At 44.3% G+C, this 19,057-nt stretch overlaps 1 protein-coding gene across 2 annotated transcripts; it reads right to left on the bottom strand.

The window, feature by feature from the left end:
* Positions 1-5,592: 5,592 nt before the first annotated feature.
* EIF2B3 (eukaryotic translation initiation factor 2B subunit gamma) lies at positions 5,593-18,402 on the bottom strand. 2 transcript variants are annotated; one of them, XM_075181620.1, is made up of 12 exons: positions 18,322-18,402; positions 17,057-17,211; positions 16,178-16,320; positions 15,329-15,488; positions 14,139-14,250; positions 12,249-12,338; positions 11,590-11,696; positions 11,307-11,497; positions 10,958-11,029; positions 10,196-10,344; positions 7,505-7,608; positions 5,593-5,733 (listed from the first exon to the last, which is right to left on the bottom strand). In XM_075181620.1, the coding sequence occupies exons 2-12, from the start codon at positions 17,208-17,210 to the stop codon at positions 5,681-5,683; spliced, it is 1,335 nt and encodes a 444-aa protein (XP_075037721.1). In that variant the 5' UTR covers position 17,211; positions 18,322-18,402; the 3' UTR covers positions 5,593-5,680. The 2 variants fall into 2 exon arrangements, with proteins under 2 accessions (XP_075037721.1, XP_075037720.1); XM_075181619.1 differs by lacking the exon at positions 18,322-18,402 and adding an exon at positions 17,521-17,844.
* Between the last annotated feature and the right edge of the window lie 655 nt (positions 18,403-19,057).

Raw genomic sequence — 19,057 nt, forward strand, 5'->3', positions numbered from 1 at the left:
ACCTTAGTCTGCTCCAGACACAGAAGTTATAATGTATCTGTGTGGTTCTTGGGGGTAAATGTATTAAGCTCCAAGTTTCCGGAGGGTTTGAAAAGTGGATCTGTAGCCTATAGCAACCAATCAGATTGTAGTATATTTAGTACATTCAATGACATCTGGTTGGTTGCTATAGGAAACATTTCCACTTTTCAGACCCGCAGCTTGATATATGTACCCCTTGATCTTCCTTCTATTTATACACTTATTTTTCTCAAAGCAATTTTGGGGCTACTTGGTGTGTTGTTTGGAAAAGTATTTTCCTTTAGCCCTATCCAAATAGGCCTAGCGGTTAGAGGAGAGATTACAGTGTGAGCCAGTTACAGCCATCCAAGACCCCAAATATCCACAGGAAACAATTTTTATTTTTTTTAATGGTAACTCATTAAACTCACCCAAAAACTGAACTTTCTAGTTTGTGGTGAATTTAGCTTTTATAGGACCACTAATTACATTAAATTTAATAATACTTTATCTCCTCTCGCCCACCATAAACTACCTCTGCCCCCTCAGTCCGAGTTGTGAGTTTACCCTGATGAGCACCGCTGGGGTCAAACTGTTACCCCAGAAGCACAAAGGAGCCCACGTACGTCTGGACAGGGTGAAATGTCAGCCCCTCTCGATATCGGCAAGGGCTGCCTGGCAAATTTTAGACTGGGGGGAGGGCGAGACTCAGCTCCGCATCCTATTAGAAACATTTTAAAGGGAAGAAAATGCAGGTATCCCAGTGACCCACCCAGGGTAGCCCACTATGTGACTGGTGTGGGGAGGGGGGACCAATGCCCCCTGTCCCCCCAGCACCTTGGTATCAGGGAATATAACTGCAACATCAGAACGTCTCATTCGGTAAATACTCTGGTCATTAACGCCCACTAGGGGACCCTACCAGACATGTCACACACTACCTACTGTTTGAGCATACAAGGAGTCATTCATTGGGCCTTTTAAGTAGTATTTCAGCATAAATTCCCTTTAACGAGGATGGCGATACGGAATCATGTAGTATGGCATTTGCTATCCCAACAAGGATATTTTTATTTATGTTTTTCAATATAAAATAAAGGAAATGAAACACTGTAGAAGACCCAACTCTGTTTGTGCCATCGACTTCCCTATCGTCTTCCTGGCACCCGTCTCTATGCTACGATTGGCAGCATCCCCTGCCCACTACACCCCACTGCCAGCTTTACAACCCACTGCTGGGTGCAGACAATCACGAGCAATGTTAGAAAGGACAGAGTGCCAGCCTCACTGTAATGCTGACCCTCTGTCTGTCCGCACCAGTCACCTGGGTGCCAGGCTCTGATCTTATCCATGAAGCCTTATTTCCACGTTCCCTTTGTCTTTAGTACAACTTTCACTCATTCTGTGTGGAGAGCGACGCCTCAGAAGAGTGAGACTGTCCAGAACCGCGTTCCTGGGGTCTGAGTGACGGGAGAGCGTTCTCTGCAAACACTTAATTCTCCTGTGACCGAGCAGAAAATGTGGCGCTGAGTGACGGGCCTCATTCTACTAATCACTGGTGGATTCTGCTATGTATCAGGGGACCTCTAGGTGCCACATGACGGGTGAAAGCTGCGGAGAGAGGTTGTGTGATTGGGCACAATATGCCCCTGCCCATCCAATGCCTAATCAGCGGAGTAATCTGCTTGGCTGGTGTGCACAGTGTTGTAGGAAGGGGTACAGAAGTCTGGGCATGGGAAAGGAGGAGGACCTGGAGAATCCCATCTCGACATAAGGTATCGTCCTGTCCATCACACCTACCCTGCGGGACGTAAACAAGCTGCATTGGAGGTTAATTCAGATTACAACTATTACAATATAGAAACAGAATTTAACGGCAGATAAGAACCACTTGGCCCATCTAGTCTGCCCATTGTTTAACCTATGGTAACCTCCAAACCAATGTGATCCTTGGTTCTTTGTAAGGATATCCTTATGTCTATCGCAAGCATGTTTAAATTATTCTACTGTATTATCCTCTACCACCTCTGATGGAGGCTATTCCACTTATCCACTACCCTTTATGTGTAGTCATCTCCTCTGAACCTCCTTCCCCCCCAGTGTCAGTACATGTCCTCGTGTTCTAATACTTCTCTTCCCCCCAGTGTCAGTACATGTCCTCGTGTTCTAATACTTCTCTTCCCCCCAGTGTCAGTACATGTCCTCGTGTTCTAATACGTCTCTTCCTTTGTAGAATGTTTCCCTCCTGCACCTTGTTATAACCCTGAATATATATGACAGTTCCTATCATGTCCCCCGTTCTCTTCTCTGCTCCAAACTATACATAATAAGATGTTTTAGTCTTTCCAGGTAAGTTTTGTGCTGTAGGCCAGGCACCAGTTTAGTTGTCCATCTTTGTACAGTCTGTAATGTATTTATATCCTTCTGGAGATACGGCCTCCAGAACTGTACACAGTATTCTAGATGAGGCCGTACCAATGACCTATACAGTGGTATTATTACTTCTTTCTTTCTGCCACTGATTCCTCTCCCTATGTAACCAAGCATCTGACGTGCCTTCCTCATTGCTTTGTTACATTACCTACCTGCCTGTAAATCACCTGAAATAGTGACTCCTAGATCCCTTTCCTCCTCAGTAGTTCCCATTATAGTGCCGGTAATACTAGATTTAGCCTTTGGGTTCTTGAGACCCAAGTGTATGATTTTGCATCTATTTTTTGGCATTACACTGTAGTGAAACAATGCACGAATGTCAGATCTGACCTACCTCCTATGCAGCGTATGTAACTCATGTTAGTCTAGCTTCAAATAGCTGGAGCAACAATTATGTAGCACTATGTGACCATTTCATGCAGCTGCAGTTATAACATGTTCATCATCATCATCATTATTATTATTATTATTCTTCAGAAGAATTATGGAAGTGGCTCAGAGTTATTGTTGGGGCACATTTTGCAGTTTGATCATTTTTTGACACTTGTCACACAGCAGTGATTGACAGATCAGTCACCCCATGATGCAGCTAGACCTGGGACCGCGGCCCTGAGGGGCCACATTTATCCAGAGCAGGGCATGTGCCAGACCATGCACCCACCCTGGACACATAAACCCCACCTGCACCGTTATCACTCTCTGACCACCCACATAGCCCTCCTTACATGTCTTCCTCTTTACTGGCTGCCATAGACTCTGCTATTACTGTAATTATGGATTCAAACTAGCAATCTGCACCTTGGTGGGATGTAAAGTGTGTGTGTGTCAGGGGACAGGAATATCCAAACACAGGATAAATCAAATAATAAATGAACAATTAGCTTGCCCTCTGTCTTGTCTCCTTTCTACCCTGTGTTCCCCGCACCCTCCCAATTTGTATCTCACTGGGTGGTCCCCCCCCTCCCTCTCTCCTTCCTTAAAACACAATTAACCATTTAAACACAAGAGAAAGCACTGATTACATTGTGTCACTGGCCGGAGGAAGTGGGGGAGGCAGGAGGTGGTAGGGGGGTCCCAGAGATAAGGGGGGGGGGGGGGGGGGGTGAACTTGGTTCTGTCAGCAATGTTTCTTCAATAGAAGTAATAGAAATACTTAGCAGAAACTTACATAATCGCATTGGCAGGAAGAGAATTGTCTCCACTGTAAATGATTTTCTTTGTAGAGCAACAGAATAAAATAATAAGATTCTTCTTTTTGATGTCAGCAAATAAAAGCCACATTTCACAGATGCTCAAATCCCTTTAAAACACAGCAGCGGACGCAGAGTGTTCGCCATTCGTATGAAAACCATTTAAATCCCAACAGGCTCAGGCCTCGAGTGTTATTAGTCATCATTTTATATAGTGCAACGTGTATAGAAAATAGTATAAAGTGATGGGAGTAGCGGTCATAGGAATCAATGGTTCCTGATTTACTGTGCGCTCTACAAGCGGGAAAACACGTGGTCGTTATATACAAAGCACCTGTCAATAGTGCAGCGTGATAGGAAGGTAAATCTTAATCTGTGCCATTAGCTTTTCAAAACATAAAATCAGTAACACCCACATTGTCCATTGGCAGCGGAGCCCTATAACTTCATCTTACAGTCCTGTGAAGGTGATGAGAGATCGGCCACTAAGGCAAACGCCAACGGTTAATTACGTGTAACATATCCCGCAATCTCCGTGCAGAGGATGCTGGCAGGTGCCAATTACTCTCTGCAGTTTGTATTAATTGCATGACCAACATATAAGGAGTTATGTCAGACAGGGATTAGGGCGAGTGAGGACTTTAGCACTTCCACCAGAGGGGCTCATCTCCAGTCCTCACGCACCAACAGCAGTTCATGTTTTCAGGATCTCTTAAATCATCCATAGGAGATTTTCATCTATTTTGCTGGGTTAGTAATTATCCCACAGACAGAAATCCTGGACACATGGCCTGTTGGTTATGCTGAAGGGCTGGTGTTGAGCACTTTTGACGTACACAATAACTCTCAACAAATCATCGCCTGCTGAACACGTTGTACTGTACGTGTAGTGAGGGGTAAAGAAACTGGAAGATAATTATTTTTTGTCCATGAGATAAGATTTTCCAGGTTCCCGAACATCATCACAAAATGTAAATTTATATCAAATAGTTTTTTTTCAATTGACAAAATTGAAATCTAAACATTTGCGACTATTAAGAAACACCCCAAACCTCACAGACAGAATATTACAAATGAATCGCAAGAAAGAAAGGATGGGATGAGCAATATTATATTAGATACAAATAAGTAGTTTGTTCTCCCAAACTGTATTATAACACAACATATCATAAGGATATTCCGAGAATAATAAAAAGCCTTTTATTGTATTTACTGTGATACATAATGGATCTAAAATGACCTTTTAGGATACATTAGTATATCTTATGCAGCGCTGGGCATAAAGTGAGTGTATTCCCTTCTGAGCGTCCTAAATAGAATCTCTTATATACACTAGCAAGGTCTGTGCTTATCATAATCATGCACGCTGATGTCACTGGCTCCTAGTGACTGGATAGGCTGCACTCTCAGTGATGTCACTGGCTCCTAGTGACTGGATAGGCTGCATTCTCATTGATGTCACTGGTTCCTAGTGATGTGATAGGCTGCACTCTCAGTGATGTCACTGGCTCCTAGTGACTGGATAGGCTGCACTCTCAGTGATGTCACTGGTTCCTAGTGACTGGATAGGCTGCACTCTCAGTGATGTCACTGGCTCCTAGTGACTGGATAGGCTGCATTCAGTGGGGTATCTGTTTCTGTCGGGTACTGTACCCCTATGACATGTTCCCCATGTCTGTAACCAGGGATTGGATGAGGAAATGAAAACTGGTTATTAGCCGAGACTGAACACAGAAGGTCCAGCTACCAGGTCTAACCAGACAGTTTGAGGCTGCACAATACACAGATTGATGTAACCTGCGAAGCTTTATATCAAATCCTCCTAAGTAGGATCCAGCCTTAGATATGTGCATGTGAAATATATCTGGATTTGCCCCACGTTTGTGACACTAACGGCATTTATACAGTGATCCTGGAAATAAATAAAAGGGTGCGGCCGATGTCACCCCATAAACACCACTCACAGATCGCTCCAAATCCTTTATTATCATATAAATAAATCACACTGGGGAGGGGGTCAGGAACATAGAGCCTGGGGGGGGGGGGGAGGGGGTGCATCAGAACTCCATTAATTGTTCACTTCCGACAATGATCTCGTTGACGCGTTTTGCTGCAGAGAGAAAAGATGAATACAGCAGATTAGATGCAGATCATCGCGTCCATTGTGTAATAATTATCTAATAATACAGACAAGTGGAAATAAAACAAATTGAACAGCAGTGATTATATAACTGCACTTTTACAGATGCAGATTACAAGGTATAACGATACATGGCATATGTTTAGATGAAGGTCTGGCAGCGTGTATCCGAGAATGTAATGAATAAAGGTTCCTTCCTATAGGGAAATGCCGCTACTATTACTGGAACGGGGCCACATTGGCCCCAGCTATGCCCCACTGTGCATAGAGAGACCTCTGGGTCACCGGATCACGTATGTAGAATCCACACTCGCTCCTCATGAAACGATTAAAGGCGTCTGCAGCCACCAGAGCTGCTCACTGAGACCCAACAGGCAATTTGCAAAATAATTCTTAGTAAGGTGAGGACAAGCTGAGATTAGGCTGAATGCAGACATATTTCTGTTCTATATTGTAAACTAATCATTTAAACTAACAAGAAAGTTTAACAAGAACCTGACACACGAGAAGGATTTTAGAGAAAGCTGAAAAGTAACACGTCCCTCCCCATTACTGGGAGGTGAGATCACCTGTAAGGGCAGATGATGGGCGTGTGAGCCCCATCACACTGCTGTGTCTGGCCTCCGAGGTAGGTGGTCTCCAGCTCAGCAATGACTGTGTTGACACAAACCTTCAGATGCTTACAATAGCCGAGTGAGTATTTACACGATGTTGTACAATGACACAGCGCTCCGTTCCATTTGTGTGGCATTCACACCGGTCTCTGGGTGGTGAAATCGGAAACAGTCTGTTTCATCTGCTTATATTCTGTACCGACACTTAACCCCTGCTGTGCCGGAGACCACCCGGACTAATGTGCAGAGCAAACAGGTCCCAATTCATCCTGATCCCCCCCCCAATAGTGATGTACGGGACAGTTCATTACCCCCAATGTAAGTGTCAGAGCAGATATTATAGAATAAATCTCCTTTCTGAGTAAAGAGCTTTAATTTAATTTTTATATCTTCATAAGAGCTCTGCTAACATTGATCTGCAGAGAACTGAAATTTATTATTTTGATACATATTTTAAGCAGAGAGAGGTCTATTGATTCCTCCCTATAATGTACATATAACCCATACAGAGCAATAGAACAGTGCCCCCCAGTGGCCAAATAACCATGGAAAACAGGAGAATAAACTTATTCTTTTAACAAAAAGCAAAATAAACCAAGTTAGTGCTGGAGTAATAATTAAATCTTAAATACCCTATTGCCTGAACGGGGGACAGAACACAGGTAAATAAGTGGTTTTACATCACATGAAATCACAGGACATAAATCAGCTGCTATCATGCAATTTACAGATGTGAGTTTGACTCCGCTGATCGTACGGGTCAATGCTACTGGTGAAAACACAGATTTCATAGGTGTGTCAACCCCATGATTTATGGGACCATAGTAAAACGGGTGAGAAATTCACCCATGTAAAATAATAAGTCCCAGAATGCTCTGCTGCTAACAGGAATTCAGATATATTTCTTTATTTTCATTTTCCCATAAGAATAGTAGATTGTACACATTGAACCATAGTGTCAGTATCCATCTCTGCCACTCACTCCGGCCAAGCAGTGATCACTTGCTGAGGTCAGAAAACAAGATGGAGGAACAGGAGTTTGCGGACACCAACAAACAGGTTTGTAGAAGATATAAGAGAACGTGTCTGGGTGACGGGATCACGCACATGGATCTGTACAGACTGACCTTTACTGTGGATGTGCAGGTCCGGCCCCAGCAAACAATCCTTAATATCAGCACCGCTTTCTATCACGGCGTTGTTACAGATGACGCTGCCCTGGATGGTACAGCTGGGGGAGAGATAGGAGATAACAGGGTTATAACACGTGGGAGCTGCCATGTTGTATCCTCATGAAAAAACACATTTTATTCAGGGACAAAAACAAACGCCAGGATTTATTTCATACAATACTTCTTAGTTTTAATTTTTTAATGAGGATTTTTCAGTTGCTGATCCAGGATGAGACCTGGTATGAAATCACTGACCGGGTGTAAAGCCAGGTAAACTAACATATATCCCAGTTGTACAGCGCTACATCATTTTCTGGCGCAATATAAATAAATGATGATATTACAGAGTATTCACAGACACTATATTCCAGGAGCTGAGGAATATAACAGACACAGGGTTGAATATGGAGATGGGACAATGCTGAGTGACCCCCTCCTCACCAGGCTGTAGTGTGGACAGAGATCTTTCAGTTGGGGGTGGGGTCGTGTGTATGTGTGTGTCCTCGGTGTGGTGGGGGGGCAAGAGAGAAAAGAGGAATTATAAGCATAGTAAAATGCTGGGAGGAGAGGAAGGGGGGGGGGGGGGGATTACACAGATCTGTGTGTTAAGACAGTCAGACCACCTAACAAGACAAGAAGGAAACACCTCAGCTATCAGCACGAGCCTGACCCCCTCCCCCCAGGCACACACACGCCTTGTACATAATGTAATCATAGGACCCCCCCCCCCCCGCCCCCAGTGATAGCAGAGGTCAGACCTGGCACAGAATGAATATTAATAGAAACGATCAGGAATTATTGGCGGCACATACTGTATACACAATAATCTGGGACCTTAATGCCAGATATTTAAGGGACTTTTTATCTTCACTATATTTGTACAGAAACAGGGTGTTTGAGAGCCCGAGTTACACTGAGCCATTAAATACATGGAATATAATCTGTCTTGGTGATTTTTTTTTTTTCTTCTTATAAACAGACTTATAATAAATGGAAATAAACTGTAGTTATGAGGCATTAACATCTGCAACTCCACTTTATAATACCAGGTATGTTATTTTTACAATTTGACATGATGTGCATTACAGTGTACCAAATATGGAGTAATATAATGTAAATATGTAACAAAGTACTTTATCACAAGAGCACATAGTACAGCTAAATACACACCTATACAATTAACGTGCACATCACAGGATTCACCACCGTTTGGTCAGATATTGTATTAGTGTGTACACTCCCACGATCATGTTTGATCACATCAAAACACATCTTATCTGTTAATTTGGTTTTATAAACTTCCTAAAAATCCCAATCAACAATGGAACGATGTCGGGTAAATGTGGCAGTGTGTACGCACTAACCACCAGCAGTGTAGGCAGATATCTGTACAGTGTACAGAGTCAGGATCTTCTCAGCAGATGGTTATGAGAGATGAAGATCACAGATCTGACGGTAAATCGTGTAGGTGTGTACACAGGAATCTGTATGATCATCGGGACTGTCAGTCGTTGGTGAAATCGCTACAGAAATTGCATCTGCAGTAATTTTCTATAGTGTGTACCCAGCTTTACTTTCTAGGACAGTATTAAAACACTAAATAAAACGTGTATGTCTTAATAAACATGTAGGTGCTAAAGATGCACCATGTAGTTAAAACAATAGTACAAAGTCACATTATTATTATTATTAATTTTTATTTATAGGGCGCCACAAAGTATCCGTAGCGCCGTACAAGGACAAACAATGGCACAGTACAAGGTGAAACAGCACAGTACAAGTAACAGTAAGCACTATAACTCTGGGGGCTCAGGCACAGCATGAAAGAGAGGGAGGGAGGGGAAAAGTGAGTATAGGCAGGTAACTATGGCCCAAGAGGGTGGGCACGGATGACAGGTTGAGAGTCACTGAGGGGAGCGGAGAGAAGCGAGAGGAGACAGAGGGCAGAGGGACTGAGAGGAGGTGAGCTGAGTAGCTGGAGAGCGCAGTAAAAGTGATGGAAACAGGAGGTAGGAGAGCCCTGCTCAAAGGAGCGAACAATCTAAAGGGAGGGGAAGACAGACAGACACATGGATGAGACGGAGAGACGGGAGGAAGGGGGAGAAGGGAAGAAGGGATGAGAAAGAGAGGTAGCCGACCGGTGGGAGTTTAGGCATGAGACTGGAAGGCTTTAAGGAAAAGGTGGGTTTTTAATGTTCGTTTGAAAGAGGACAGATATGGGGAAGTTCTGATGGAGCGGGGGAGCTTGTTCCAATGGAGGGGAGCGGCGCGGGAGAAGTCTTGGATACGTGCGTGAGAGGAGGTAATCAGAGGGGAAGAGAGGAGACGATTGCAGTGAGCAATATACATTACGTATATATTGCACCTGCCCAGATACATTGAGACTAAGGAGGCAAATTCTCCCATCTAAATAGACAACACAGCTCATCCATCAGGAATCCACTAATGGAGGCGGCAGCCGCATTATCACAGGGCATTCTCTACCCGGCTGTCTCCTCTTACCAGATCTAGGTGTGTGGGATCTGTTGTTATTCAGTGTCAGGTCCAGTGGTGGTGAAATGGTTAATGTAGGAGCCCTCTTACAGGAGACAGCTCCACCTAGTGTTAGAAGGCGACAGGTGCGGGTCCCAGGATTTGCCCCCTTACCTGTCATGTACGGTGACCCCGTTCATGATGATGCAGTTTGTGATCTTCACTCTGTCTCTGATGACGCAGTTAGAACCCAGAAGTGAATGTTTCACTGAGGTCTTCTCTCCGACCTGGGTCTGTGCCCCGATCATGCTGTCTGGACCCACCTGGGGGGAGCAACACAGTCTGTTACCTTCCAGTGTATGGGGTGCGTTTTTACAGGACATAACACCAGGGCCGTAACTAGGGCTGTGTGATAGGGGCAACGCTGAAGGGGGGCAGTTTAGGAATGCTTCAGGTTCATTTGGTTAAAATTGAGGGCTAGGGGGGCGGCATTTGTCTTTCTCGCCCCAGGCGCTAGAATTCTAAGTTACGGCTTTGCATAAGACAACACAATATCAGCCACCTGCATAAGTTACATGAACCAATATAATTGAATTTTAGAGTCCAGGACAGTTTTAAGAAGGTACTAGGGCGTTATTCTGACTCAAAGACAGCAGCAGGACCGGGCAGAGACACAAGATCAGAACTTGCTCCCCAAAGCTGACAATTCAATTTTTAAAATGTATTCTGCATTGAACCTCTTGCAATCCCTGTTCCATATTTTCTGCAACTAATAATATCATGACTGTCAGCGAAACTAAGGTAACTGATTACTGGAATAACGTAGGAGTACAGCGTTTGTAGGAAACATGACAGACAAATACATATGGTCTGGACTACAATCAGAGGTAATACGGCTCTACTGTCAGGATAAATACAGCACCTATCACTCCTTACCATCAGTTTGTCTGTGATGACGGCTGACGGATGGACACGCGGTTCCTCGCTACACACAGAGCATTGCGGTACCTGGAAAAGAGAGGATTAAGGTCACCAGAAGCCGCTCAGGGTGCATACTCCTGAGCGGCTGTACCCCTAGCAACCAATCAGAAGCTTGCTTTCATTTTCCAAACTACTATAAATAAGTTATCTGGTTGCTATGGGTAACCACAGTTTCCTACACAATCAGCAGAAGAGAACGGACTGGTCCATCTCATCTGCCCATTTCAGTTCTTAGATTATTTTGTATTTAACGGTTGGTGGTGACCTCTCGTCTGTCCCATAATCTCCTCATTCTATAACTCACTTGCTTGTTGGCCTCGATGTACATGGCCAAGCTGTTCACCCTGAAGCACAGCTCACTCTGCGCCACGTGGACGTAGCAGCGCAGGCGGCTCCCCTGGTACGGCTCCATCTCGACGCCCCGATGGTTGTTCCAGCTGGAATTGCTTAACGCCGTCTCGAGCAGCTCGTCCCGGGGTATAAAACTGTAGATGTCTGCCAGGAGGGGAGGGGGGCAGAGGAACAGATGAACCAGACTCTACCGCTAATCTACAGATACTGGCGCAGAGTACAACATGGCTGCTCACCTGAGGTCCTTGTCTCTTTGGCCACTTCCTGATCCTTCTTCTGGTGCGAGGAGAACTGTTTCCTGACCAGGTACGGCACCAGCTCCCGCCGTATAGAGGAGAAGGAGCTGCAGGAAGGATATGACATACAGCGGAGGACATCTATGAGAACTGGGTGTTCTAACCCAACCAACCACAATATGACTAGTTGCTATGGTTACAGCTTCTCTTTACTATGCACCAACTTCCAGAAATATAACCTGTGTGCAGTAATAGTAAATATGTATTTCTGAACATCTGTCACATGCATTGGATTCTGGTTGGATTTGAACTCATGACCTCTGCACTGTGAGGGTGCAATGCTAACCACTGAGCCACCGCGCTCTCTCCCTCAGTCTTTCCTGCATTCACAGACTGTGTGTGGGTAACAGGTGATATTTACCTGTATATCTGTAATAGGCACTGTATCATTGTGTCTTAAAAACACCAGCGTGCAGGGTGAGCAGGGCTGAATTATTCCCTAAACTTCATAAGACGCAGGGTTACTGTATGACTTAGAGGATGAAAGTATTGAATTGCGCTGTCTGTCAGAGCAACGTGGGACAGACTTCTATCACATGAATAATTACTGTACACAGCTGCCGCCATAGTCATCACACAAGGACTGGGAATAAACCTACTCGTTGGCCGCTAAGAAATCCACCACATATTTTCGCAGGCAGTACAGATGAGCGTCTATCATTCCCATCTTGATGTGGATTCGGGGGTACCTGTGTGGCGAGACAGAATAGAACTTAATCAATATTGTAATTGATTACCAAAAACATTGATTGCCAAAGTAAAAGCTCCGACTGGTGCCATAATTTCCCGAAAACCTGTCCCACAACCAAGACACTGACCTGGATCAATAAATGAATTGTGCCGTTTTCTAATAGATGATTTATTTGTTCACTTATCACATGAGGGAATAGAGGTCTTGTACAATAAACAGCCTTTTGTGTCTTTATATATTATATATACACATCCTCCCACACATTATAAATATAATTATTAGGGAGTGCCACAGGTCTGACCACCCCCTAACATGACCCCACTGTGTGTGGCTGTGTCCGAGTGGATATTTCTGGAGAGAACACTGGACTCACACACAGACATATACAAAGGATCTGAGAGATTGACCTAAACTCCACTCATGATAGGCAGAGGTCACAGGTCAATTAGTTGAAAAGTCAGGGGTCAGATATCTGTGCAGGTGTGGTCAGTTTCCTGGCCTGCAGGTCACGTCTCAGGTTTCTGCAGGAAAGACCCCAACTTGGACTGAGATATTGCAAACCGCATTGTTTTATATTAAAAATGTTTTTAATTGGTTAAATCCTGGTCACATGGGCGAAGAAACTGGGGAAATGTAACACTATGTCCAGTGTCGTTACCTGGATTGATATATAAAGATTAGGAAAGATTATAGGAAATTATACATTTTAATTTTCTGTAATAAATATTTTGCAGCATTGAAGGGATTAAAAAAAATCTACAGATATTTTACAGAAAAGTGGCTGCAGATTGCAGTAAAAATAATATTTTCTTAGCTGGGGACAATGGAATGATAAATCAGTGGCTGAATTAAAATGCAAAAACAAAACATTAATAAACTAATAAAATGTAATGAATTGGGAACATTTCTGTAGATCGGGACGTACACCACAATGTGCCAGCAGAGGGCGCTGTTTGTGCTGATCACTATCAGTCATTCTAGACATTCAATCAGCCCCCTGTAGGTAATTAGCAGTAATATCTGAACATTATCTAGGATTGTTCTGTGAGCAGTTCAAATGCAATATATAAAATTTCCAACATATTTTTATTGACATGGCGGACACTTTAAATTACATCTGTATAAACCATCCACAATAATATAATTAATTTCAATACGAACACTGAATATTATAAGGAAAAACACGTCCTGTGTTGTAGTTTATAAGGATATTAGATGTCACAACATCCTGCTCAGTTCAGTGTTCTGTAAACACCGGGGGTCATTTGTGCAAAAAAAGCGGGACGGCAGCACTTCCAGTTTTGTGTAACCCCCCTATATCCCAACCATGCGCATAGATTGGTAAACTCCATCTTATTGGGGGACCAATCTGAGGCCCCCCGACCTTCCAAAGGGCCCTTATTTACTTAAACTTCCATCTTTCTCCTGGAATTGTGCACATTTTCACTTCAATGATGTCCTGACCGTGCGATGACATCAGGACAGTAGTAACTATTTATACAGTGGTAGAACTGCTCCTAGAGATACATCGTCCTGTATAAAGTGTCTGATAAAATCAAGTTATCTTACAGGGATAAAAAGGGTCTGACTATCCGTAAAACCAGGAACGAGCAGTGAACATCCCATTTAAAATGTTACAATATGTCTATGAACGTAACTAAATGCCGTCTGGAACTCCTGCCAGCCGGATAGTAATTACAGGGCGACGTCTGACATCACCCAACTGGGAAATATGGGCGACTTCATCCCTCCTGTAAATAATAACATTATACTGTGTATCTGGGGGTCTCTAACCCACCTCTGGAACACGGACTTCTTCAGATTCAGACCATCGTCCAGGTCCTCCTCGTTAGCCAATAACAGCAGCCGGGATCCTGCCTCATCCACCCCGATGAAATCTCGCTCTTCCACTGACAACAAAGGGGAGTGTTCAGTGACTGCGGCTACGAGAGTAACTATACTATCGATCATTAGTAATATAGTCTATTCAATATAACTAATACAGAGTATGATCATCATAGGAGGTTTTTGCTCTCAGTACATTAATATAAATGTTTCTTAGGGACATAAAAGTACTTACAAGAAAAAGAGAAAAAAGATGAATTATCTCAGGTTCATAAAAAGAAAGTATATTAATAAGTAAACACTAACTAACAATAGCACAGATTAAACATTAATTAACAAAACATGACACAGAACAGATTCTAAATTGCTTTATAATCTGTATACGCAGCCATTAAATCAGACATAATATAATTCCACTGAGCTGTTACATATAACAACTCTGGTTCATTTGCATCTAACAAGCTGCCGGACGCTGTGCTCAAAGAGACGAGTATTTATATGTGATATATATGAAAATATTGCTAAGTGCTGGAGAGGAGACCACAGGATCTGAGGTCGGTGTGTACAGGAGAGATAGAGGAACAGCAGGAAAACGTGATATATTCTGCGGTTAGGGTGGGTCCCATCGTCACTATGTGTGTAAAGTAAAAGACACAAATACTAAATGTGTGACCTCCTCTATTCCCTGTACTAGGACATCAGCGGAGATGTATTAAATCCCTATAAACAGTAAATAATCGCAGTGAGACACTGGACACTATAAAACCTCAATTATTTATGGTAGACAATGTTCAATAATTGGCTTAGACCAGTGATGGGCAACAGGCGGCCCTTCGGGCCCTCACCTGCGGCCCCCCAGCTCCCTTCCTGCTTATTGTCAGATGTTCGTTATAGCTAAAATGTATTGTTTTATCTTATTACTGAGATTTAGGGTGATGAGTGGCCCTTTTGAAGGATAGAGGTCCGCCCATCGTGGCCCCTGAAGTGAATCTGGATGCCCATCACTGGTTTAGGCCTCAGCTCCCATTCCCCCAGGAAAGTCATAGAGGATAACAGAGCAGCGCACGTTACTGTGATAAGTCGCTGAGCCTAGGTCCCGGCTTACCCTGATTAGTGCCAGTTACCCGGGCAGAGATCACTCACCGGCTTTCTGCTTCCCCTTCTGCCCCGGGACGTGCTCGCTGGGCTCTGCCGCTTTCCCCATCAGCATGGAGAGCGTGGCGTTGTGCGCCCGGAACAAGTCGACGACCTCGTGCAGCGCCACCTCCGTTACCAGGTCACAGCTCACAATCAGAACGTCGCTCTGGGAAAACATGGACAAGGGTCACACAGGAGGGAGAAGACATTCCCAATATCAGACTTCACTTCAACGTTACAGGACAGGAAACAGGACACATCATATAATATACTACACATATTATATAATATACTACACATATTATATAATATACTACACATATCAGTGCATGACAATATAAGATGAAATTTTGTTTTTAATAACGATTAATTGTAAATTGTTTTATGATTTGCAAGTCTGATGTGTACATATAATTAGTGATGTTTTAGTTTAGAGATATTTTTATATTCATATTATTGGATTTAATTAAATATTAATTAGCACTAGTCAGAGTGTGTATATAATATATATATATATCTTTTTTTTATATTATTATTATAAATTCATTTTTGGGGGGATTAGCAGTCCCTCATTGGTTGACAAATGGTACCATCGGCGCCAGGCTTTGCATTGTGTACCCCCAAAAGCAGGGTGCCACCTGGACCCTATCAGAGAACAGGGTGTTTTTTTTTGGGACAGGCTAAATCTTTGTACTTTGTGTCCTCCGATCAGATGCATCGCTCATCTCATGGTAGCGGAGAGATGGAGAGAAGGGGCCGTCTCAGCGATAAGTTATGTTCCACTAATTGCCGCCATGTAATATACGTTTAGACACGTGGTCAGTAAATATATACGTTCCAGAAGTGACGATTTACCTTGATCTTCGAGTAGATGTGACGCAAGGAATCCGCGGTCCCCATCTCGGACGCCTTGTCCTCGGGCAGATACACAAAGTCCACCTTCATTTTCATGTCTGGGACGTATTTCTGAACCTCTCGAGTGGTCACCACAATGACCTCTAATAAGAGAGAAACCGTGTGAGGAGGAGACACTGCTAAGAGCTCAGCTGTCCTTCCAGGATCTAACTAGGTAGATATATAAAATATAACCATCTACTCTGCCCTTTATCTTATTATTTGTACATTCTCAGACTTTGTTTTACCCAGAGGGATGTGGGGCTGAGGGTGTCTCCAAAACCCTCCGGGCGGTCACTGAAGAAAAAGGAATCTTCCTCTAAGACACAAAGGCCTTGAAGGTATCGTCCAGTTTGGTCTCCCACTCGTTTGGCTACATCGGGTGAGATCCGTCCATGTGGCCCTTTCGGCTGAATCTCTTTCTGCGCTCAGATGACCATAAACATAAACCAATAGCTGCTCATGATTTCCAGAGGATCATTATCAGGGATCGAGGTCATTTTTGGCCGATACACCCTGTGATATTGAGCCGAATGCCCAATATCAGCTGCTACGCTCAGCCTCATCTCAAGTATATTTAATTATGAAAAGTTTCAGGTGTCGTGGCCACAGCACACGTACATTTGTGAGGTGCACACGTCCCCCCCCTGATTTCTAATGATCTGGGATCAATAAATTGAGGCACTGTTGATCCACCGCACTACAGCGGGAGGGACCTGACTGGAGAGCAGTGAACGTAACTAAACTCTCTTTGAAGACAACTTGTATGTTAAATTTACTTCAATGTACTTAATGTTTCAAAAGGGACGTATTCATCTTACACACACGCGGAATTCTCACCCTCAAATCCGGCTCGTTCCAGCATGTTCAGCTGATACCACAGGAGAGGTTTGTTGCCCACAGGGAGAAGTGACTTGGAGACACTAGAAGTGAGGTCCATCATACGAGAACCCCCGCCATACGCCATCACCACGGCCTGTAATTCCGCCGCCATGCTGCAGGGTCAGAGAGATGGAACAGGTGACATTAGAGTCAATGTTCAGGATAGAAGCAACGACTTATCAATGATGAACGACGTGTCCCCATCTGTAGGAGTTCTGTATGTGGTAAATGTGACTTAACGAGATGATCTGTAACCACTCGGATAATAAACCGCATTTTTCTCAGTATTATGGGGGAGATTCAATTAAGCACAACGTGTCTCTGGAACAGTCCATGGAGACATTGCGTCGATGTTCAGGCTGGAATCTCCACCCAACCCCTTCTTGTACCCCATTGAGGAAACATGAGGGGAAATTCCTCACCTTAATAGCTGGCAATACACAGTCGGATATTGTGGTGATGGCCAACGGCCCATCACCGGCAATTAAATCTCCCCCACAGTAGATGTGACAACATTAGTGTCACTTATTGAACCAGCCCCTCTATCAACCAGCTTATTCACCACCATGTCACACAAGTCTTGTCATTTCCTGACAACCTCTGATTACCCCATTTCCCCTGATAAGGAATTGGCCTGTAGAAGTAGGTAACATCTGGCTACCCAGTGCATGCTGGGACTTGTACTTCCGCTAACAGCTGGAAGGCCACAAGCTGGATAAGGAACTGGACAGAGCAGCAATATGCCACCTCTGCATGCTGGGACTTGTAGTTGCCAGCCAATCAGTACATGCTGGAACTTGTAGTTCCGCTAACAGCTGGAGGGATAAAGAACTGGACAGAGCAGCAATATGCCACCTCTGCCAGCCACTGCATGCTGGGCCTTGTAGTTGTCAGCCAGCCACTGCATGCTGGGCCTTGTAGTTGTCAGCCAGCCACTGCATGCTGGGCCTTGTAGTTCCCCTAACAGCTGGAGGGCCACGAGCTGGGATAAGGAACTGGACAGAGCAGCAATATGCCACCTGTCAGGCAGTGCATGCTGGGACTTGTAGTTCTGCTTAACAGCTTGAGGGCAAAAGCTGGGATACTGAACAGTGCATGCTGGGACTTGTAGTTCCCGGCCAGCTGTAAGGCGCTGGATAGTACAGACAGATATAGACACTGCAGAGTATTGGGGTGACAGAGCTGTGCATTATGGGGCACCCGGCGGGTGAGTTACCCGATACCTGTCAGTGTACGGCAGCCCCGGCTCCAGCGGCACTTCCGGTCTCGTGCTACGGCTCCCGCTCAGGGACAAACTAGCGCAGCGCGATCCCGGACCACGTGCTCCCCATGTGCCGCTTGTACCACGTGATGTGCGCTGAGCTCCAGGAGACGCTGCGACTGTCGCTCGCGCTGTGCGACTATCGGAGATAATGAGAGTAGTAGTGACACAGCCGGGAACTCTTATTATCACTGTTATTAATTCCCTAAACAATGTGACATTAAACCACATTACTGCAACCAGTAAGATTTCTGATATCTGTGGCAGAGCACAGTCATGACTTGTATAACAAGGTGTAATATAATGTTCAGGGTCTGTGTGATATGCTGGACATGGCTGAGCACTATAGTAATGCGGATCCCAATGCTAACACATTGGATATAGGAATGATCTGTGTATTGTATACAGGTCACCAGGACGCTCTGTGTATTGGTCACCAGGACGCTCTGTGTATTATATACAGGTCAGCGGGACGCTCTGTGTATTGTATACTGGTCACCAGGACGCTCTGTGTATTGTATACAAGTCACTAGGACGCTCTGTGTATTGTTTACTGGTCACTAGCACGCTCTGTGTATTGTATACAGGTCACCGGGACGCTCTGTGTATTGTATACAGGTCACTGGGATGCTCTGTGTATTGTATACTGGTCAATAGGACGCTCTGTGTATTATATAAAGGTCACCTGGCCGCTCTGT

Source organism: Mixophyes fleayi, chromosome 8, assembly GCF_038048845.1.
Source record: "Mixophyes fleayi isolate aMixFle1 chromosome 8, aMixFle1.hap1, whole genome shotgun sequence".
Classification (NCBI taxonomy): Eukaryota; Metazoa; Chordata; class Amphibia; order Anura; family Limnodynastidae; genus Mixophyes; species Mixophyes fleayi.